The 23,400-nt window shown below is 51.2% G+C and overlaps 1 protein-coding gene across 2 annotated transcripts in view; it reads left to right on the top strand.

The window, feature by feature from the left end:
• ddah1 (dimethylarginine dimethylaminohydrolase 1) overlaps positions 1 to 20,295 on the top strand; it is a 100,166-nt gene extending 79,871 nt beyond the window's left edge. The window contains exons 2-6 of one of the 2 annotated variants that reach the window (XM_033029099.1): positions 2,980 to 3,079; positions 5,386 to 5,459; positions 5,639 to 5,758; positions 17,490 to 17,633; positions 19,163 to 20,295. In XM_033029099.1, the coding sequence (XP_032884990.1) occupies positions 2,980 to 3,079; positions 5,386 to 5,459; positions 5,639 to 5,758; positions 17,490 to 17,633; positions 19,163 to 19,273 (549 nt within the window). In that variant the 3' untranslated portion in view covers positions 19,274 to 20,295. The remainder of the gene's footprint in view (positions 1 to 2,979; positions 3,080 to 5,385; positions 5,460 to 5,638; positions 5,759 to 17,489; positions 17,634 to 19,162) is intronic. The other variant, XM_033029101.1, reaches the window with a different exon arrangement.
• The last annotated feature ends 3,105 nt before the right edge of the window (positions 20,296 to 23,400 follow it).

Genomic DNA, 23,400 nt, shown 5'->3' with positions numbered 1-23,400 from the left:
ATAGATGGTAGAGAGTAGAAAAATGTGAAGTGTGGATATAAAAAATAAAAATAAAAAAATAAAAGAAAAAAGAAAAGGTGGAAAGTAGAAATAGAAGAAAAGGCCCCTTAAAAGAGAATTTTTCAAATCTATATTCGGAGATGTAGATCTATCCACGTCATGAACTGAAATCAGCAATCCTTATGGTACCGCTGCATCACATGATTCCAAAAAGTCGATGAAAGGAGACCAACTCCTTAAGAATTGGTCATATTTATCTATTAGTCGGAGTCTCATTTCTTCAAGGCGTGCTATGTCCATCATATTCCTAATCCACATTTTAACAGTTGGTATGGTTGTATTTTTCCAAAATTTAAGTATCAATTTCTTTCCAATTATTAACCCATAATTAAAAAAAACATTTTGGTCTTTATTTAAATTGGTATCTTCTCCTATTATTCCAAATATAATCCATTCCATTTTGGGTTCTATTCTTGACTTGAAGAGCTTTGTAAATATATCAAATATATCACTCCAAAATTTATTCAACTTTGTACATCCTACAAATGAATGTGTTAAATTAGCGTTTTGAAACAAACATTTATCGCATCTGGGAGAGACGTTTGGATAAAATTTATTCAACCTCGTTTTTGAATAATATAGTCTATGTAATAATTTGAATTGAATTAAATTATGTCTTGTATTAATAGAACAGTTATGTGTATTCATCAAATACTTTTCCCATCTATCCTTCGAGATCTTTATCATTAGCTCATGTTCCCAATCTTCCCTTAGTGCTTCTGTTGAGGGTGATTCTCTATCTAATATATTATTATAAAAGTATGAAATTAATTTTTGTGAATCAGCCTTAATATTCATTGCTTCTTCTAAAGGGTCTAAAAATATAGTTTGAAATCTATGTATATATTTCTTCATAAAGTCACATACCTGTATATATTTAAAATATTGATTATCCTTCAATTTAAATTTTAATTGTTGAAATGATAACAGTTTACCCAATTCATACATATCCCCTACTTTCCTAATCCCCAGTCTATCCCATTGTTGATATGTGTTGTCGATGAGAGAAGGTTTGAATGCGGGGTTGTTCAATAGTGGGGTTAGTACTGATAAATTATTTAATTTCAAGGATACTTTTATTTGTTTCCAAATTCTTATTATATTGTGAATAATTGGGTTCTTCTTGTATATTATACTATTCAATTTTATCGGTGAGAGCAGGCTCGTTCCTATATCGTGCGGATAGCACTCCTCTTTCTCCATTCTTATCCACTCCAACTGCTGAGTGGAACTATCCAGCCAGTACATTATGTTCTTAATATGCACTGCCCAGTAGTAATACATAAAGTTAGGTAATGATAAACCCCCAACTTCTTTAGATTTGCACAAATGCTTTCGTTGAATTCTATGTGTTCTGTAATCCCATATAAAATTAGTAACAGTGGAATCTAGCTTTTTGAAAAAATATTTTGGAATATATATTGGGATCGCTTGAAACAAATATATTAATTGTGGTAAGAAAGTCATTTTTATAGCGTTGATTCTACCTATCAATGAGAGCGGAAGTGTTTTCCAAAATTTAATCATATCATTCAGTTTATTTAATAGTGGTATAAAATTGGCACTAAATAATGATTTGTGTCTTCTTGTAATTTGAATACCCAGATACTTGAATTTTTCTGTTGCAATTTTGAAGGGGAATTTTAGTAAGTGTCTCGAATCCTGTGGTTTTAAAGAAATAATTTCGCTTTTATCCCAATTTCTTTTAAAAGTTGTAATTGCATCAAGAGTCTCTTCAGGCAGCTCATTTTAGATACGGACTACACTGAGTGAAAAGGTTGCCCCCGAGGTCCCTCTTAAATCTTTCACCTCTCACGTTATTCCTGAGTCCTCTAGTATTAGAATCCTTTGGGGGGAAAAAACTGTGAGTATTTACTTTATCCATGCCCCTCATGATCTTGTACACCTCAATAAGCTCACCCTTGCTTCAACCACCCACGCTCCATTGGAAAAAAATCCCAGCTTATCCAACCTCTCCCTGTAACTCAAGCCCACAAGCTCATGGTAACATTCGATGAAGAGTGCGATATCCAAAATACCTGTTTAATTAATATTAATTGATGTTAATTTTTAGGGAACAAGTTGTTCACAGTCAGATGATGCCCAAGCCAGGCCACTCTCTGCGTGCTGGTCTCAGAAGTGGATCTGCAATCACTCATTACAATCGCTCCACTCTTTTAAACCTCTACCCCAACATGTTTCTTACTATTCCCTTTTTCATGTATCTGTACACTGTAGACGGCTCGATTGTAATCATGTATTGTCTTTCTGCTGACTGGTTAGCATGCAACAAAAGCTTTTCACTGTACCTCGGTACACGTGACAATAAACTAGACTGAACTAAACCAAACCAAACCAAATCCAACTCAACCCAATTCAACCCAAACCAACCCAACTACACTCAACTCAATTTACCTTCAACCCAACCCAGCTGAACCCAACTCAACTCAACCCAACCTAGCCCAACCCAACCCAACCGCTCAACCCAACCCAACCCAGCTCAAACCAACTCAACGCAACTCAACGCAACTTACCTTCAACCCAGCTGAACCCAACTCAACTCAACCCAACCTAGCCCAACCCAACCCAACCGCTCAACCCAACCCAACTCAAACCAACTCAACGCAACTCAACTCAACTTACCTTCAACCCAGCTGGACCCAACAACCCAACCCAACTGAACCCAACCTAGCCCAAACCAACCCAACCCCTCAACCCAACCGCTCAACCCAACTCAACCCAACCCAACCCAACACGGCTCTATGTTTTGAAGCAGGGTTCCATTGGTAAAGGTGGAGGGAGCTGGGTTTTGACAGAGATGGAGAGGGAGGGGGTTGTCCTTGCGGGGAGTTGATTGCTATATTTCGGTGTGAAGCAACCTGCACGATTTGAACAGCTTGCATTTCCTCTCCGGTGTAGGTGACCGCTATAAAGAAAGTCCTGTCCGACCTCGGACTCAAGATTGTGGAGATGACGGACGAGACGGCCACTCTCGACGGTGGGGACATCCTCTTCACAGGTACGGCCCCTCCATCCATCAACATCCGTGCGATACGACATGCATCGCTTCCACTTAGAGTCAAGAGTCAAGTCATATGTCCCGAAACAGAATTCTTACTTGCAACAGCACAACAGATATGGAACCACAGTACTCTGTAAAACCCATCTTAAACTACTAAAGAAAGTTTAGCATATATATATAGCATATATATATATATATATATATATATATATACTAGACCAAGTGCAGACCCGTTGGGTCTGTTCCCCCAACGTGCGGTTGTGGGGGGCGGGAGGCGGCATGCAGCGTCACACACACTAACTATCCCCCCCCCCGAACTCACGCTAATTACCCCCCTTGATATTATATTAATATTATTAATTTGCTCCTTTTACCCCATAACCACCCTATCTACTGACGCATAGCCCCCAACTTGCAGTCACATCTAGAGAGGGTGGGGGGGGGGGGGGGCAGGGGTAGAGAGTTAGGGCAGAGAGAGAAGGGAAAGAGACAGAGACAGAGACACAGAGAGAGGGGCAAGAGGGAGAGGGGGTGGATAGGAGGAGAAGAGGGAGGGTGGGTGAGAGGGGAAAGGTGGGGGAGGAGGGGAGGAGAGAGAGAGGGTGAGTGAGGGGGAGAGAGAGGGGGTGCTGAGAGGGGGTGAGGAGGAGAGGTGGGGAGCAGGGAGGTGGAGGGAGTGGGGGAGGGTGGAGGGAAGAGGGTAGGGGGTGTGGAGGGGAGGGGGAGAGGAGGGAGGGGGGAGGAGAGAGGGGGGAGGAGAGGGGGGGAGAGCGGGGGAGGGGGAGAGAGAGGGTGTGCTGAGGGGGGTGAGGTGAGGGGTGGGGGAGAGCTGGGGAGCAGGGAGGGGGAAGGAGGGTGGAGGGAAGGGGGTAGGGGTGTGGAGGGGAGGGGGGTTTAGGGGAGGGACGGTGGGGGAGGGGAGGAGGGGTAGAAAAAGAGGGGAGAGAGAGAGAGGGGAGGAGAGGAGAGGGGGGAGAGGAGAGGGGGTGAGGAGAGGGTGGGGAGAGGAGAGGGGGATGGGGAGAGATGTGGGGAGAGAGAGGAGGGGAGAGAGAGAGGGAAAGGGAGAGAGACAGGGGGTAGAGAGAGAAAGAGAGAGGGATAGGGAGAGAGAGAGGTGGGGAGAGAGAGGAGGGGGGAGAGAGAAAGTGCCTTTTTACTTCAACCCAAACCCCCAAAACAACCATTTGCAGGCAGTGCTTTTTTACTTCAAACTAACCATATTTTCATTTTCAAACCACATTAAGGGTACTTACTCACAGTTGTGTAGACATTTGTTCAGTGTCATTCAGAGCTCAGAGTGCCCTCCAGCTTGCAGAGACTGATTGAGGCACACCACTTCCTGGTTTTATAGTCCCTCCCCCTCCCTCCAGCAGGGGCAGCAGAGAGAATGGTGATTTTTAAAAAAACATTAATTTCTCTCTGATTTTTCATCGATGGGAAAAATACTCTGGTCCAGGAAGGCAGATGTGGGCTCTGATCGAGGTGGCCAAAAATGACGGCCGTAGGTGGCGGCGTTCTCTCGGAAATCGCAGCACAGTGGGCCAAAAGCAGTCAAGATCAGACTTTTAGTAATATAGATATACATTCACACACACACAACTATCTCCTCACATTCTATCTCTGTCCCGCCTCCTTCCCTGACATCAGTCTGAAGAAGGGTCTCGACCCGAAACGTCACCCATGCCTTCTCTCCAGAGATGCTGCCTTCTCTCCAGAGATGCTGCCTGTCCCGCAGTTACTCCAGCATTTTATGTCTATATACAACTCTCTCTCTCTCTCTCTCTATATATATATATATATATATATATATATATATATATATATATATATATATATAATATTATAAAACAAACAAACAAGTGCAAAGACAAAAATACTGCCCCCCGGCCTATGTAGCTCAGAACATAGTTGGTGACTGTCGTGTTTCTGAGGTGGTTACACAGAGACTAGTCACCCTAATACAGAACAGGTGTGGAGCAGGTTTGGAGAAGGTATTTTAGACAGAGCGTAGTGGGTGCCTGGAACGCGCTGCCAGTGGTGGTGGTGGTGGTGGAGGCAGATACAATAGTGGTGTGAAAGAGGCTTTTAGATAGGTACATGGAGGGATGTGGATCACGTGCAGGCAGAGGAGATTAAAGATTAACTTGGCATCATGTTCGGCATGGACATTGTGGGCCGAAGGGCCTGTTCCCGTGCTGTACTGTTGTGAGCGTGCGTTGTTATTGTTTGCAACGTCTAAGAGACGTTACCTTCCCGGCATCTGCGGAGATATTGACCCACTCTGTGTCCAATACATCCAGGTAAAGAATTCTTTGTGGGACTTTCGGAAAGAACCAACCAGCGCGGAGCGGAGATTCTGGCCAATGTCTTCAAGGTGGGTGTCGTTTACCGTGGGTCCTCACTGCAGACTGGGGCCGTGTTGTTGGGGGGGGGGGGGGATTAAACTCAACGCATGGTGATAGTGAGGGGAGGGAGGGGAACATTGGGTCGGCCAGAGCTGCTGCCGCTGGTTGCTGAGCGTGGGCTTTGATCACTGCTTCCCTCTGTTTGCAGGACTACGCCGTCTCGAAGGTCTCTGTGTCAGGGGCTCTGCACCTGAAGAGTTTCTGCACCATGGCGGGCCCGGAGCTGATCGCCATCGGCTCCAGCGACCAAGCACAGAAAACCCTCATGGTATGTACACCTCCTCTCACAGCCCTGCACACCTGCCCACACACCTGTCCACACACCTGCCCACACACCTGCCCACACAACTGCTCACACACCTGCCCACACACCTGTCCACACAATTGCTCACACACCTGCCCACACACCTGCCCACACACCTGTCCACACACCTGCCCACACACCTGCTCACACACCTGCCCACACACCTGTCCACACACTTGCCCACACACCTGCCCACACAACTGCCCACACAACTGCTCACACACCTGCCCACACACTTGCCCACACACTTGCCCACACACCAGCCCACACAACTGCTCACACACCTGCCCACACACTTGCCCACACACCTGCCCACACACTTGCCCACACACCTGCCCACACACCTGCCCACACACCTGCCCACACAACTGCCCACACACCTGCCCACACACCTGCCCACACACCTGCCCACACACCTGCCCACACAACTGCCCACACAACTGCTCACACACCTGCTCACACACCTGCCCACACACCTGCCCACGCACCTGCCCACGCAACTGCCCACGCACCTGTCCACGCACCTGCCCACACACCTGTCCACACACCTGCCCATACACCTGCTCACACACCAGCCCACACACCACACCACACACCTGCTCACACACCTGCCCACACACCTGCCCACACACCTGCTCACACACTTGCCCACACACCTGCTCACACACCAGCCCACACACCTGCTCACACACTTGCTCACACATCTCCCCACACATCTCCCCACACCTGCTCACACACCTGCCCACACATCTGCCCACACACCTGCCCACACACCTGCCCACACACCTGTCCACACACCTGCCCACACACCTGTCCACGCACCTGCCCACACACCTGCCCACACACCTGTCCACGCACCTGCCCACACACCTGTCCACACACCTGCCCACACACCTGCTCACACACCTGCCCACACACCACACCACACACCTGCCCACACACCTGCCCACACACCTGTCCAAACACCTGCCCACACACCTGCTCACACACTTGCCCACACATCTCCCCACACCTGCTCACACACCTGCCCACACACCTGCCCACACACCTGCCCACACACCCGCACCACACACCTGCCCACACACCCGCACCACACACCTGCCCACACACCTGCCCACAAACCTGCCCACACATCTGCCCACACACTTGCCCACACGCCATACACCTGTCCACACACCTTCCCACACCTGTCCACACACCCGCACCACACACCTGCCCACACACCTGCCCACAAACCTGCCCACACACCTTCCCACACACCTGCCCACATGCCATACACCTGCCCACACATCTGCCCACACACCACACACCTGTTCACACACCTGCCCACACACCTCCCCACACACCTGCTCACACACCTGCCCACACAACTGGCCACACACTTGCCCACACACCACACACCTGCCCACACGCCATATACCTGCCCTCACACCTGCCCACACACCACACACCTGTCCACACACCTACCCACACACCTGCCCACACACCTGCCCACACACCTGCCCACACACCTGCCCACACACCACACACCTGTTCACACACCTGCCCACACACCTGTCCACACACCTGCCCACACACCTGCCCACACACTTGCCCACACACCACACACCTGCCCACACGCCATACACCTGCCCTCACACCTGCCCACACGCCTGTCCACACACCTGCCCACACACCTGCCCACACACCTCCCCACAAACCTGCTCACACACCTGCCCCCACACTTGCCCACACACCTGCTCACACGCCATACACCTGCCCACACACCTTCCCACACACCACACACCTGTCCACACACCTGCCCCCACACTTGCCCACACACCTGCCCACACACCACACACCTGCCCACACACCACACCTGCCCACACATCTGCCCACACTTGCCCACATACCACACACCTACTCACACACCTGCCCACACACCACACCACACGCCTGCCCACACACCACACCACACACCTGCCCACACACCTGCTCACACACCTGCCCACTCCTTTGAATCTACACAGCAGGACCCTTCAGCCCAACTCGCCCATACTGACCAACATGCCCCATCTACACTAGCCTCACCTGCCCGCATTTTGCCCACATCACTCTAAACCTTTCCTATCCACGTACCTGTCCAAATATCCTTTAAATGTTGTTATTGTACCTGCCTCATCTACCTAATCTGGCAGCTCGTTACATACCCACCACCCTTTGTGTGAAAGTTGCCCCTCAGGTTTCTATTAAATCGGATCCTCCCTTAATCTCTTCCCCCGTTCCCTACATTGAAGTTTAGGGTTATTATTACATGCAGCAAGGTACAGTAAAGAGGTTTGTTTAGCATGCTATTCAAACAGGCGAGATATACCATACATAGATGTAAACAAGTCATAATCTAGGTGGAGCAATGGGGAAGATACAGAGTGCAGAATATAGTTCTCAGCATTGTAGCGCATCAGTTCCAGAGACAAAGTCCAATGTCCGCAATGGGGTAGAGGTGAATCAGACAGTACCCGAGCTTATGGAAGAACCGTTGAGAAGCCTGATCACAGAGGGGAAGAAGCTGAGCCTGTGTAGTATGCACATTCAAGTTTCTATCCCAATCAATCTGTGTTGTCTTGTATTCATAGTTGATATAAGGAAAACTTTCCTGTAGTTTATCCAATCGACACCCCTTCTAATTTGATGTACCTCAGGGCGGCATAGTGGTGCAGTGGGTAGAGCTGCTGCCTCACAGTGCCAGAGACCCTGGTTTGATCCTGACCTTGGGTGCTGTCTTTGTGGAGTTTGCACGTTCTCCCTGTGACTGTGTGGGTTTCCCTCCGGGTGCTCCGGGCCCACTGTAAATTGCCCCCTAGTGTGTAGGGCGTGGATAAGAAAGCGGGATAACATAAACTAGGGTGAATGGGTGATCGATGGTCGGCGTGGACTTGTTGGGCTGAAGGGCCTGTTTCCACGCTGCATCTCTGGACTAAATTAAACTAAACATGTCCCCTAGATAGACACAAAATACTGGAGTAACTCAGCAGGTCATGAATCTGAAGAATGGTTTCGACTGAACCGTCACCTATTCCTTTCCTGCAGAGATGCTGCCTGACCCGCTGTGTTACTCCAGCACTTTGCGTTTGACTTTGGTGTAAACCAGCATCTGCAGTTCCACCCTAAAGGTCTCTTCACCTCCTCCCCTCCAGGGAGTACAAGCCCAGCCGCTCTGAACCCTGAACCCTGAACCCTGAGCCCTGCACCCTCTCCGGCCCCACCCCCCACACCCCCCACACTGTCCGCTCTGCTGGCTCCCACTCCAGACGAATGAGTCAACCACATGCCGGATTTTCCAAACCATCCCATACTGGGATTCTCAGTGTGGGTCAGGGTTGGGTGTATGAGTCACAGGCACAGCTAATAGAAACTGGCAGATCACTGGCAATGTCATCACAGTTTCTGCTGTAGAAATGGCAGAATGTTCCTTTCCTGGTTAAAACATTCATCTGAGTGGGTGTCGGTCAAGGCTACGTCACCCAGTAAGATACACAAATCCGATGAGATAACTCACTCCAGGAGACTGAGTCCCATAGAACTTCCAACATGCAGGGCCTTTTGAGTATTAAATTGATAATGAAGGACGTTTAAATGTATTTGGATGATGGATGATTTAAATTCTATATTTGTGTGAATAGTGTGCACACCCCATGGATTTTGGGGTCACAGTACGATTGCTTTCACTCTCTCTCTCCATCCCTCCCCCACCTTAGTCGGCCTCATTGTTCTACAGTTCATATCCCCTCGTTATCACCCTGTCCACAGCCAACAAGGGACCATTGTGGGCTCTTTGGCCATCAGTGCTGGCTCTGTTCTGTACCTTTTCTTCTGTATCTGTAACAAGCTCCTCAGGAAGACTGGCTCCGTCCTGGGGGCGGGGTTGGATTCACGGGGAGGTTGGTCTTGGAGGGGAGGATACTCCTCAAACTGCGGAGCATCCTGGACAATTCAGCTCACCCCCTCCATGACACACTGGCCAACCTGAGGAGCACCTTCAGCAACAGACTGGTTCCACCAAGATGCAGCACAGAACATCACAGGAGATCCTTCTTCCCTGTGGCTATCAAACTGTACAACCCCTCACCCTTCTGTTGTGGGGTAGACTGAGACTGAGACTGACTCCCCCACCATCTCCCCAATCTTTGCACATCCTCAAAGCCTTGCCGCTTTATTTTAATGTTTCATGTATTTTGTGACAGCTTTTTCATGACTGTTGGCAAATTAATTTCCTTCCTGGAATAAATAAAGTTCTACCGTATCGTATTGTTTTCATACCTCTAGTTTAGTTCAGTTTCGTTTATTAGTGTCACGTGTACCGAGGTACAGTGGAAAGCTTTTTGATGCGTGCTCCAGTCTCTAGATTCCCTCTCCCGACTCAGCCTGAAGAAGGGTCTCGACCCAAAACGTCACTGATTCCTTTTCTCCAGAGATGCTGCCTGAACCGCTGAACAACTCCAGCTTTTTGTGTCTGTACTGTTCTGTGTTCACCCACACTGTGGAGCAGGAGACATCTGTTTGAAAGGAAGATTGTTGGTCAACTATTTCAACTATTATCTTCTGAATGTTTCTCAACTCTTGTTAGAGTGTTACAATTCACACGGAGCATCAAAATGTTTACGTCTTAACAAGTTGTAGAGAGAATCCAGGGAATGTTGGAGAAACCACGTCAATGGTTGGAAGCTATTGGACACGATTCTTCAGATAGGATTTACTCTTATTTGGAAGAGAATGTGTTAATTAGGGACACAGCTTGGCTTTGTACACGACAGCTCATGTCTTACTAACTTGATCGAGTTCTTTGAGAAAATGCCGAAGGTGATGGATGATCATAGGATGTTGTCTACATGGACTTTAGTAAGGCTTTTGATAAAGTCCCCCATTATAGGCTGATCCAGAAGATTAAGATGCACGGGATTACCAGTGACCTGGTCGTACAGATTCAGAAACATCTTACTGTTAGAAGACAGAAGGTTGTGGTGGAAGGACATTATTCAGGGTGGATTTCTGTGACCAGTGGACATCTGTGCTGGGACCGCCGCTGTTTGTGATATAGATAAATGACTTGGGCCTAAATGTAGACAGATTGGTGAGTAATTTTGCTTTCTTAGGTCAGGGCATTGAGTCTGAGTCATAAGCCATGATGTAGCTTTATTAGACGTTGCTTGGGCCACATTTGGAGTATTGCTTGCACTTCTGGTCACCCCATTACAGGAAGGATGTAGAGGCTTTGGAAATGAGTACAAAGGAGGTTTACATAATGATAATATGTAGTAAAGAACTGCAGATGCTGGTTAATACCAAAAATAGGCACAAAATGCTGAAGTAACAGCGGGTCAGGCAACATCTGTGGAGAACATGGATAGGTGACGTTTCGCAGAGTGCTGGAGTAACTCAGCGGGTCAGGCAGCATCTGTGGAGAACATGGATAGGTGACGTTTTCAGTTGGGACAGATTGGGTCTGAAGAAAGGTTCCAAACCAAAACATCACCTATCCATGTTCTCCAGAGATGCTGCCTGACCCGTTGAGTTACTCCAGCACTCTGTCTGTCTTTACCAGATTGTTGCCTGAATTAGGATGTATAAATTGCAGGGAAAGTTTGGACAGATTTGTATTGTTTTCTCTGGAATGGTAGTGGTCGCGGGGAGATCTTATGGAAGTATATAAAATGATGAGAGGTATAGATAGGGTCGACAGTCAGAACCTATTTCACAGGATGGAAAAATCAAACACTAGGGGTATATCTTTACGGTGAAAAGGACAAGACTTTTATACAGAGGGTGCTGGGTGCCTGAAACATGCTGCTAGGTTGGTGGTGGAGGCAAGGACAAAGGACATTTATTGTCACATACACCAAATGGTGTAGTGAAATTTGTCTTGCCATGCAGCACACAGATAAAGATTAGACACAACATTAAAGAAATTTAACAATAAATGTAAAAACATCCCCCCACAATGGATCCCACTGTGGGGGAATGCTCAATGTCCAGTCCCCATCCCCAGTTCACCCATAGTCGGGCCTATTGAGGCCTCCGCAGTCGCCTTTATGCCGTTCTCGCCGGGTGATGTAGCTCCGGCAGGTACAATAGTGGGGTTTAAGAAACTTCTGGATAGGGCACATGGATATAGAAGGTTCTCCTGTTTGTCGATAAAGCCCATAACGGGCTTGCTCCCCCCTATATCACAGACCTCCTTACCCCTTACTCTACCTCCAGGTCCCTCAGGTCGGCTGACTTGGGGCTCCTGGCTGTCCCACGATCTAAACCTAAGCTCGGGGTGACCGTGCCTTAGCTGTTGCGGCCCCTAGACTGTGGAACAGCATCACCCCTCCCTCTCAGATCTGCCCCCTCCATTAACTCTTTTAAGTCCAGGCTCAAAACCTATTCTTATTCACTAGCGTTTGAATCCCCCTGATGTGGCTGATCTTTGTTTTGTGTCTTTGAGCTGATTATTTGTACCTGTGTGCATTCCTGTGTATGTCTGTTTCTGTTTGTGATTTTAGCTACCTGCTGTGGGCTGTACAGCACTTTGATCAACGTGGGTTGTTTTTAAATGTACTTTATAAATACATTTGATTTGATTTTGATTTGAACTTGGTATCACAGACATTGTGGGCCGAAGGGCCTGTTCCTGTGTTGCACTGTTTGTTCAATCTTTGGATTAACCCCCCCCCCCCCCCCCCCAGAGGAACTTGTAATGGAAACCCCACCTGCTGCTAAATTCAATGAAAGTTTGCAACTTCTGATCAGCCATGATCATATTGAATGGCGGTGCAGGCTCGAAGGGCCGAATGGCCTACTCCTGCACCTAATTTCTATGTTTCAATGTTTCTATGTTTCTTTGAAGTTGGCAACAGTATCTTGTCTGGAAGTCTCTCAGTAATCTGCCCGCCACTCCCAAGTCAAGTCAAGTCAAGTCAAGTTTATTCGTCACATACACATACGAGATGTGCAGTGAAATGAAAAGTGGCAATGCTCGCGGACTTTGTGTAAAAAGACAAACAACCAAACAAACAAACTACAAACAGAATGGAACAGAATCACATATTCTTTTACATATTACATATTGTGGGAGGAAGGAAAAAGGAAATAAAACAGCAGTTAAAAAAAACAGTAGAGTGGAGTAAAGTTAGTCCCTGGTGAGGTAGGAGTTTACAGTCCTAATGGCCTCTGGGAAGAAACTCCTCAACCTCTCCGTTCTCATAGCATGGCAACGGAGGCGTTTGCCTGACTAGCAGCTGGAACAGTCCGTTGCTGGGGTGGAAGGAGTCTCCCATGATCTTATTGGCTCTGGAGTTGCGCCTCCTGATGTATAGTTCCTGCAGGGGGGCGAGTGAAGTTCCCATAGTGTGTTCGGCCGAACGCACTACTCTCCGCAGAGCCTTTTTGTCCTGGGCAGAGCAATTCCCAAACCAAATCGTGATATTTCCGGACAAGATGCTTTCCACAGCCGCTGAGTAGAAGCACTGGAGGATCCTCAGAGACACTCTGAATTTCCTCAATTGCCTGAGGCCCATTCTCTTTTTAACCATCTCCATAAATCTCACAGCCTTACTGGAGCTTAAAAATAAGCTGAGAATAAATAAGCCCCCAAATTGTTCCAGTGGCCATTGGGATGTTGGCAGTGTCATGGGGGGGACAGTGTCATGGGGGGGGGGGGGGGGGCAGTGTCATGGGGGGGACAGTGTCATGGGGGGGACAATGTCATGGGGGACAGTGCCATGGGGGGGGGGGGGGGGCAGTGTCATGGGGGGGGGGGCAATGTCATGGGGGGACAGTGTCATGGGGGGACAGTGTCATGGGGGGACAGTGTCATGGGGGGACAGTGTCATGGGGGGACAGTGTCATGGGGGGACAGTGTCATGGGGGGACAGTGTCATGGGGGACAGTGTCATGGGGGGGACAGTGTCATGGGGGGACAGTGTCATGGGGGGGACAGTGTCATGGGGGGACAGTGTCATGGGGGGACTGTCATGGGGGGACAGTGCCATGGGGGACAGTGCCATGGGGGGGACAGTGTCATGGGGGACAGTGTCAGGGGGGGGACAGTGCCATGGGGGGCAGTGTCATGGGGGGGCAGTGTCATGGGGGACAGTGTCATGGGGGACAGTGTCATGGGGGGGACAGTGTCATGGGGGGGACAGTGTCATGGGGGGACAGTGCCATGGGGGACAGTGCCATGGGGGACAGTGACATGGGGGGGACAGTGACATGGGGGGACAGTGTCATGGGGGACAGTGTCATGGGGGACAGTGTCATGGGGGACAGTTGTCATGGGGGACAGTGTTCATGGGGGACAGTGTCATGGGGGGGACAGTGTCATGGGGGGGACAGTGTCATGGGGGGGACAGTGTCATGGGGGGGACAGTGTCATGGGGGGACAGTGTCATGGGGGGACAGTGTCATGGGGACAGTGTCATGGGGGACAGTGTCATGGGGGGACAGTGTCATGGGGGACAGTGTCATGGGGGGACAGTGTCATGGGGGGGGACAGTGTCATGGGGGGGACAGTGTCATGGGGGGACAGTGCCATGGGGGGGACAGTGTCATGGGGGACAGTGTCATGGGGGACAGTGTCATGGGGGGACAGTGTCATGGGGGGACAGTGTCATGGGGGGACAGTGTCATGGGGGGGACAGTGTCATGGGGGACAGTGTCATGGGGGGGACAATGTCATGGGGGGGACAGTGTCATGGGGGGCAGTGTCATGGGGGACAGTGTCATGGGGGGACAGTGCCATGGGGGGCAGTGACAGGGGGGGACAGTGTCATGGGGGGACAGTGACATGGGGGGACAGTGTCATGGGGGGACAGTGTCATGGGGGGGGGAGCAGTGTCAAGGGGGGACAGTGTCATGGGGGGGACAGTGACATGGGGGGGCAGTGTCAAGGGGGGGACAGTGTCATGGGGGGGACAGTGTCATGGGGGGGACAGTGACATGGGGGGGGCAGTGTCAAGGGGGGGACAGTGTCATGGGGGGGGACAGTGTCATGGGGGGGACAGTGTCATGGGGGGGGACAGTGTCAATGGGGGGGACAGTGTCATGGGGGGGACAGTGTCATGGGGGGGACAGTGTCATGGGGGGGACAGTGTCATGGGGGGGACAGTGTCATGGGGGACAGTGACATGGGGGGGACAGTGTCATGGGGGGGACAGTGTCAAGGGGGGGACAGTGTCATGGGGGGGGACAGTGTCATGGGGGACAGTGACATGGGGGGGACAGTGTCATGGGGGGGACAGTGTCAAGGGGGGGACAGTGTCATGGGGGACAGTGTCATGGGGGGACAGTGCCATGGGGGGGACAGTGTCATGGGGGGGACAGTGTCATGGGGGACAGTGTCATGGGGGGGGACAGTGTCATGGGGGACAGTGTCATGGGGGGGACAGGACATGGGGGGCAGTGTCAGGGGGGGACAGTGTCATGGGGGGGGACAGTGTCATGGGGGGGACAGTGTCATGGGGGGGACAGTGTCATGGGGGGGACAGTGTCATGGGGGGGGACAGTGTCATGGGGGGGGACAGTGTCAGGGGGGGGACAGTGTCATGGGGGGGACAGTGTCATGGGGGGACAGTGTCATGGGGGGACAGTGTCATGGGGGGGACAGTGTCATGGGGGACAGTGACATGGGGGGGCAGTGTCATGGGGGGACAGTGTCATGGGGGGGACAGTGTCATGGGGGGACAGTGTCATGGGGGGGACAGTGTCATGGGGGGGACAGTGTCATGGAGGACAGTGTCATGGGGGACAGTGTCATGGGGGGACAGTGTCATGGGGGAACAGTGTCATGGGGGGGACAGTGTCATGGGGGGACAGTGCCATGGGGGGCAGTGTCATGGGGGGACAGTGTCATGGGGGGACAGTGTCCATGGGGGACAGTGTCATGGGGGGGACAGTGTCATGGGGGGGACAGTGTCATGGGGGACAGTGTCATGGGGGGGGCAGTGTCATGGGGGGGCAGTGTCAAGGGGGGGACAGTGTCATAGGGGGGGACAGTGTCATGGGGGGGGACAGTGTCATGGGGGGGACAGTGTCAGGGGGGGACAGTGTCATGGGGGGGACAGTGTCAAGGGGGGGGACAGTGTCATGGGGGGGACAGTGTCAAGGGGGGGACAGTGTCATGGGGGGGGACAGTGTCATGGGGGGGACAGTGTCATGGGGGGGACAGTGACATGGGGGGGACAGTGTCATGGGGGGACAGTGACATGGGGGGGACAGTGTCATGGGGGGGACAGTGTCATGGGGGGGACAGTGCCATTGGGGACAGTGTCATGGGGGGGACAGTGTCATGGGGGGGACAGTGTCATGGGGGGGACAGTGACATGGGGGGGACAGTGTCATGGGGGACAGTGTCATGGGGGGGACAGTGTCATGGGGGGACAGTGACATGGGGGACAGTGTCATGGGGGGGACAGTCATGGGGGGGACAGTGTCATGGGGGGGACAGTGTCATGGGGGGGACAGTGTCATGGAGGACAGTGCCATGGGGGACACAATGTCATGGGGGAGTGAGTCGTGTCCACCTGTCTTCATCTTTCCATCCCAACCCTGGGCTATCAGATGTTGTTTACTAACAGGACCAGTGGAGCAGAGATGTACCGCATTAAAGACACAGACCACAGTCATTACTAGCCCACACTGGTACATCTGCTGCGCCCTGCAGCTGCTTTACACATCTGCTTTATACTTTTTGTCATCTTTTTTAACATTTCTTTTGCGTTGCCCAGCTGGGAATGGGCCAGCTCGTGACCACCCACACAAGTCCTTCCGCCTGGGGTACTCTCACTTTATTTTTACATTTCACAGCTTCCTGAAACTTTGTGACACCGAGTGACACTTCTTAATTGAACGCGCGCACGCTCTCATTCCTAAGCACAGACACGGCCCCATAACACTGTTTTTCTTTCCTGTGGTTTTAGTTTAAGTTTTAGAGATGCTGTGTGAAAAAAGGCCCTTCGGCCCAACGAGTCCATGCGCACCAACAATCACACCGTACACTCGTTCTATGTTATCCCAGCCTCACATCCACACCCGACACAGAGGGGTCACCTGTACACAAGTTCCATGTTGTCCCAATTTCACAAACTACACACCAGGGACAATTTACAGAAGCCAAGTTACCTTGGAGAGGGGGGGGGGGGGTGGGGAGGGTGACGAGCTGGAGACGAGAAAAGTGGCTAGGACAGGTGTGATCTGGAAAAATCTGGTAAAACAACAAGGGTGGAGGACGGGGGCCAGGAGCGAGGGGAGGGGAGCGGAGAGGGGGGGGGGGGGAGGGCAAGATAAAGGTCTTTCAATATTCCCCACCCCCTACATTCAGTGTGAAATGGGTCCCGACCCGAAACATCATATCCTTTTTCTCCAGAGATGCTGCCTGACCCACTGAGTTACTCCAGCACTCTGTCTAGCTTATCTAACCTTGCCTGGTTCATAAGTTATAGGAGCAGAATTAGGCCATTCGGCCCATCAAGTTACTTTGCCATTCAATCATGGCTGATCTATCTCTCCCTCTCAACGCCATTCTCCTGATCTCCCCGTAACCCCTGGTACACAATGTAAACAATGGCTTAGTGTATCCATGATCTGGCTGGGTGGTGGGAGATGCTGACACATGCTGTCTTGGGCCGTCAGCCTACGTGGGTTCACGGGATGTGACGTCTGCTCCTTTGCTCCACAGAACATGCAGGAGATGAGCGAACACCGTTATGAGAAACTCACGCTGCCTGACGACATGGCTGCCAACTGCGTGTATCTCAACATTCCCACCAAGGGCCACGTCCTTCTGCACCGCACCGCTGAGGAGTTCCCCGACAGCGCCAAGGTACGGGCGGAGCGGAACGGAGTGGAGCGGCCATGCTTGTACCAGCTTGTCGTTGCTGGGGGCCATTGGCCGTGTGGGAAGCCAGCACCCGGGGACTGGGTGGGAGTGAGCAATGCAGGGTGTAGAGCCAAACAGCAGAGACAGGTCCCTGCTTGTACCAGAGACAGGCCCTGCTTGTACCAGCCTATCGTTGCTGGAGGCCGGTGGCCGTGTGCACCCAGAGACTAGGCGGGAGTGAGCAATGTAGGGCATAGAGCCATCTTACAGAGACAGGCCCTGGGAACAGGGGTCACTGTGGAAGTTTCAGTTGAGTGTATTGTCACGTGTACCGAGGTACAGTGAACAGCTTCTGTTGCGTGCTATCCAGTCAGCAGAAAGACTATACATGAATACAATCGAGCCACCCACCGTGTACAGATACATGATAAAGGGAATAAACTGGCCCAGTGCACTGCTGAGGAAGTCTTTAGACTTTAGAGATACAGTGCAGAAACAGGCCCTTCGGCCCAACATGTCCATGCTGACCAGCGATCCCCCCGCACACTGGCACTATCCTGCACACTGGGGACAATTTTCAATTTGACCGAAGCCATTCAACCTACAAACTTGTACGTCTTTGCAGTGTGGGAGGAAACTGGAGAAAACCCACGCAGTCGCAGGGAGAATGTGCAAACTCCGTACAGACAGCACCCATTGTCAGAATCGAACCCGGATCTCTGGCGCTGTAAAGCAGCAATTCTACCACTGAGCCACTGTGCCGCCCTTACAGTAAGGAAATAGGCCCTTCAGGGCGTGGGACTAGGTCAGATAGGGTATGTTGGCCGGCATGGACGAGGTGGGCTGAAGGGCCTGTGAATATGTTGCATGCCTCCATGACACTAGTGAATGTATAGACATTGAGAGAATGTATGCAGTGTGTTTGCACAGTTCTTGTTTTTTATATCATATTAAATGTTAATATTATTAATATATTAATATAATATGAATAAAGAGAACTTTGGGAGGAAAAAATACCTCTGTATCCACAGCTGCTGCCTGACCTGCTGAGTTACTCCCGCACTTTGTATCTTCTTTTGTAAACCAACATCTGGTTTCTATAAGTCAAGACAACTTCTATGTTACAGTGTTACTCTGCTGGGATCGCTGGTCGGTGCGGACTCGGTGGGCCAAAGGGCCTGTTTCCACACTGTATCTCTAAACTAAACTAATGTGTCTACGGGTGATCGTTGGTCGGTGCGGACTCGGTGGGCCGAAGTGCCTGTTTCCGCACTGTATCTCTGAATTAAACTAATGTGTCTATGGGTGATCGCTGGTCGGTGCAGACTCGGTTGGCCGAAGTGCCGGTTTCCGTGTTGTATCTCTAAACTAAAGTAAACTAAACTGACGGTCTGAAACGTCGCCCATCCATTCCCTGCACAGCTGCTGTCTGACCCGCTGAGTTCCTCCAGCACTTTGTGTTTTTGCTCCGGATTCTAGCATCTGCAGTTCCTTGTATTTATTTTTTTAAACGACTCCTCTCTCTGTTGCAGGAGTTTGGGAAACTGAAGGACTACCTGCTGATTCCAGTCTGCAACACGGAGCTGGCCAAGGTTGATGGCGGCCTCACTTGCTGCTCCATTCTCTTCAACAAAGCCGTTTGAAAGATAAAGAGGCTGCAACCTTTGATTGCCAGCCACGTGATTACGATCTAGCTGAGTCTTCCCAGGATTGTGCTGCTGTCTGTGATTGCTTCTGATTCCTGCCTTTCCTTGTGTATCATGGGTTTAACACAAGTCACGCAGTCCCTGATTGCCATCTAGTGATGAAAACCATGTATCACTTCTCTGTCAACCAACCTCTGCAAAATAAGGAGTAGATATTGTATTCATTTTTTGTAGAGATAATTAATATTGATATAGTTTATACACTGATTATACAATGATGTCATTTATACACTGATTTGGTTTATTCACTGATTTAGTCTATACATTGATTTATCTGGTGGGTTTTGATTCTATCGACTGTTGTTTCTGTGGACGGCCTCTTTGATTTTCTACAAGGCACCAGTCACCACCCGCATGCCACCTTGTTCCCGTGCGTCTTTCATTCCATTAGAGATGGAAATGTCCAAGACTGGAGGCCACAGCTTTAAGTTGAGAGGGGCAAAGTTTAAAGGAGATGTGCAGGGCAAGTTTTTTACACGGTGGGTGCCTGGAACGCGCTGCCAGGGGTGGTGGTGGAGGCAGATACGAGAGTGGTGTTTAAGAGGCTGTTAGACAAGTACGTGGATATGCAGGGAGTGGAGGGATGTGAATCACGTGCAGGCAGAGGAGATTAGTTTAACTTGGCATCATGTACAGCATGGACATTGTGGGCCGAAGGGCCTGTTCCTGTACGGTACTGTTCTGTGTTGTAGAGTCATACACTGAAGTCATGGAAAGATCAGTTGCCAAGTCCAGTCTCTGTCGTTATCAGACCATCATGAACTCCAAAGTACTATTTTGTTAAGTTGCTCGAGCCTTTTTGCACAGTCTCATGGCAAAGATGTCCATGCATGAATCTTGGCCACAGAAACATACCAGCAAGCATCATCATTCCCATTCCTTACCAATTGATTGAATGTGCTTTTCACCAAATGCATTTGCTTTACGCTAATTAAATAAAAATCATTGTCAAAGCTGCATTTCATGTGTTGGCCTCATTTACTTCTGCTCATTCCCGTCACTTTTACAACTTCCACTGTTGGATTGCAAGCAACATTTTTAGATGATAAAATATTTGTAATAAAGTAAAACATGCTGACAATCCAATGCCTCAGCAGATGCATCGCTTTGCTAATTGTGTTGTCAGTTTGAATACATTCTCACATTACTTTCATGCATGTTGTTAGCCACTTCTAAATGCTTGGTCAGAACACAAAGTGCTGGAAGAACTCAGCAGGTCAGGCAGCATCTGTGGAGGGGATGGACAGGTGACATTTCAGGTTGGGACCTTTCTCCACAATCCTTGCTTTTAGCAGGTGGTTTTATTATATAGTTCAGACATGTGGCAAAACGTTGGCGCAGCGGTAGAGTTGCTGCCTCACAGAGCCAGAGATCTGGGTTCAATCCCGACTACGGGTGCTGACTGTACGGAGTTTATACCTTCTCTCCGTGACCGCGTTGGTTTTCTCTGGGCGCTCCGGTTTCCTCCCACACTCCAAAGATGTGCAGGCTTCAATAAATTGTAAATTGTCCCCAGTGTGTGTAGGTTTAGTGGTAGTGTACGGGGATCGCTGATAGGTGTGGACCCGGTGGGCTGAAGGGCCTGTTTCTGTATCTCTAAGCTAAAGTAAACTTTATGTGACAATTACATTGAATCTTGAATCTTCCTCACGCCGGGCCCTTTACCCAGTGTCCATCAGAGGGATGAGAGAGGGATGGAGGAAGAGAGAGAAGTAGGGAGGAAGGTGGGGAGCAGAGGGATGAGGAAGGCAAGGAAGGAGAGAGCGGGTAGTGAGGAATAGAGGGAAGGAGAATGGGGAGGAGCGGAGGGAAAGAGGACGGAGAGAGAGAGTAGGGAGGAACAGAGGGAAAGGAGAGAGAGAGGGAGGATCAGGGGGGAAGGAGAGGAAGGGGGAGAGAGGGAGGAACAGGGAAAGGAGAGGAAGGGGGAGAGAGAGGGAGGTAGGGAGGAACAGTGGGAAAGAGAGGAAGGGAAGTAGAAAGGAGAGGAGTGGAAAAAAGGGCGAGAGTGAAGGAGGGAGAGAGAGAAGAAACCAAACACACTAGAGCCCCCTCTACACCAGAGCCCCCTCTACACTAGAGCCCCCTCTACACTAGAGCCCCCTCTACACTAGAGCCCCCTCTACACCAGAGCCCCCTCTACACCAGAGCCCCTCTACACCAGAGCCCCCTCTACACCAGAGCCCCCTCTACACTAGAGCCCCCTCTACACTAGAGCCCCCTCTACACTAGAGCCCCCTCTACACTAGAGCCCCCTCTACACCAGAGCCCCCTCTACACTAGAGCCCCGTCTACACCAGAGCCCCTCTACACTAGAGCCCCCTCTACACCAGAGCCCCCTCTACACTAGAGCCCCCTCTACACTAGAGCCCCCTCTACACCAGAGCCCCCTCTACACTAGAGCCCCTCTACACCAGAGCCCTCTACACCAGAGCCCCTCTACACTAGAGACCCCTCTACACTAGAGCCCCCTCTACACTAGCCCCCTCTACACCAGAGCCCCCTCTACACTAGAGCCCCTCTACACTAGAGCCCCCTCTACACCAGAGCCCTCTACACCAGAGCCCCCTCTACACTAGAGCCCCCTCTACACTAGAGCCCCCTCTACACCAGAGCCCCCTCTACACCAGAGCCCCCTCTACACCAGAGCCCTCTACACCAGAGCCCCCTCTACACTAGAGCCCCCTCTACACTAGAGCCCCCTCTACACCAGAGCCCCCTCTACACTAGAGCCCCCTCTACACTAGAGCCCCCTCTACACCAGAGCCCCCTCTACACTAGAGCCCCCTCTACACTAGAGCCCCCTCTACACCAGAGCCCCTCTACACTAGAGCCCCCTCTACACTAGAGCCCCCTCTACACTAGAGCCCCCTCTACACCAGGGCCCCCTCTACACTAGAGCCCCCTCTACACTAGAGCCCCCTCTACACCAGAGCCCTCTACACCAGAGCCCCCTCTACACCAGAGCCCCTCTACACTAGAGCCCCCTCTACACTAGAGCCCCCTCTACACCAGAGCCCCCTCTACACTAGAGCCCCTCTACACTAGAGCCCCCTCTACACCAGAGCCCCCTCTACACTAGAGCCCCCTCTACACCAGAGCCCCCTCTACACTAGAGCCCCGTCTACACTAGAGCCCTCTACACTAGAGCCCCCTCTACACCAGAGCCCTCTACACTAGAGCCCCCTCTACACTAGAGCCCTCTACACTAGAGCCCCGTCTACACTAGAGCCCTCTACACTAGAGCCCCCTCTACACCAGAGCCCTCTACACTAGAGCCCCCTCTACACCAGAGCCCCCTCTACACCAGAGCCCCCTCTACACTAGAGCCCCCTCTCACACCAGAGCCCCCTCTACACCAGAGCCCCCTCTACACCAGAGCCCCCTCTACACCAGAGCCCTCTACACCAGAGCCCCCTCTACACTAGAGCCCCCTCTACACTAGAGCCCCCTCTACACCAGAGCCCTCTACACCAGAGCCCCCTCTACACTAGAGCCCCGTCTACACTAGAGCCCTCTACACTAGAGCCCCCTCTACACCAGAGCCCCCTTCTACACCAGAGCCCCCTCTACACTAGAGCCCCTCTACACTAGAGCCCCCCCTCTACACCAGAGCCCCCTCTACACTAGAGCCCCCTCTACACTAGAGCCCCCTCTACACTAGAGCCCCCTCTACACCAGAGCCCCCTCTACACCAGAGCCCCCTCTACACTAGAGCCCCCTCTACACTAGAGCCCCCTCTACACCAGAGCCCCTCTACACTAGAGCCCCCTCTACACTAGAGCCCCCTCTACACCAGAGCCCCTCTACACCAGAGCCCCCTCTACACCAGAGCCCCCTCTACACTAGAGCCCCTCTACACTAGAGCCCCTCTACACCAGAGCCCCCTCTACACTAGAGCCCCCTCTACACTAGAGCCCCCTCTACACCAGAGCCCCTCTACACCAGAGCCCCCTCTACACCAGAGCCCTCTACACCAGAGCCCCCTCTACACCAGAGCCCCTCTACACTAGAGCCCCTTCTACACCAGAGCCCCCTCTACACCAGAGCCCCTCTACACTAGA

Source organism: Amblyraja radiata, chromosome 10, assembly GCF_010909765.2.
Source record: "Amblyraja radiata isolate CabotCenter1 chromosome 10, sAmbRad1.1.pri, whole genome shotgun sequence".
Classification (NCBI taxonomy): Eukaryota; Metazoa; Chordata; class Chondrichthyes; order Rajiformes; family Rajidae; genus Amblyraja; species Amblyraja radiata.
This window is presented reverse-complemented; position numbering and strand designations above follow the sequence as displayed.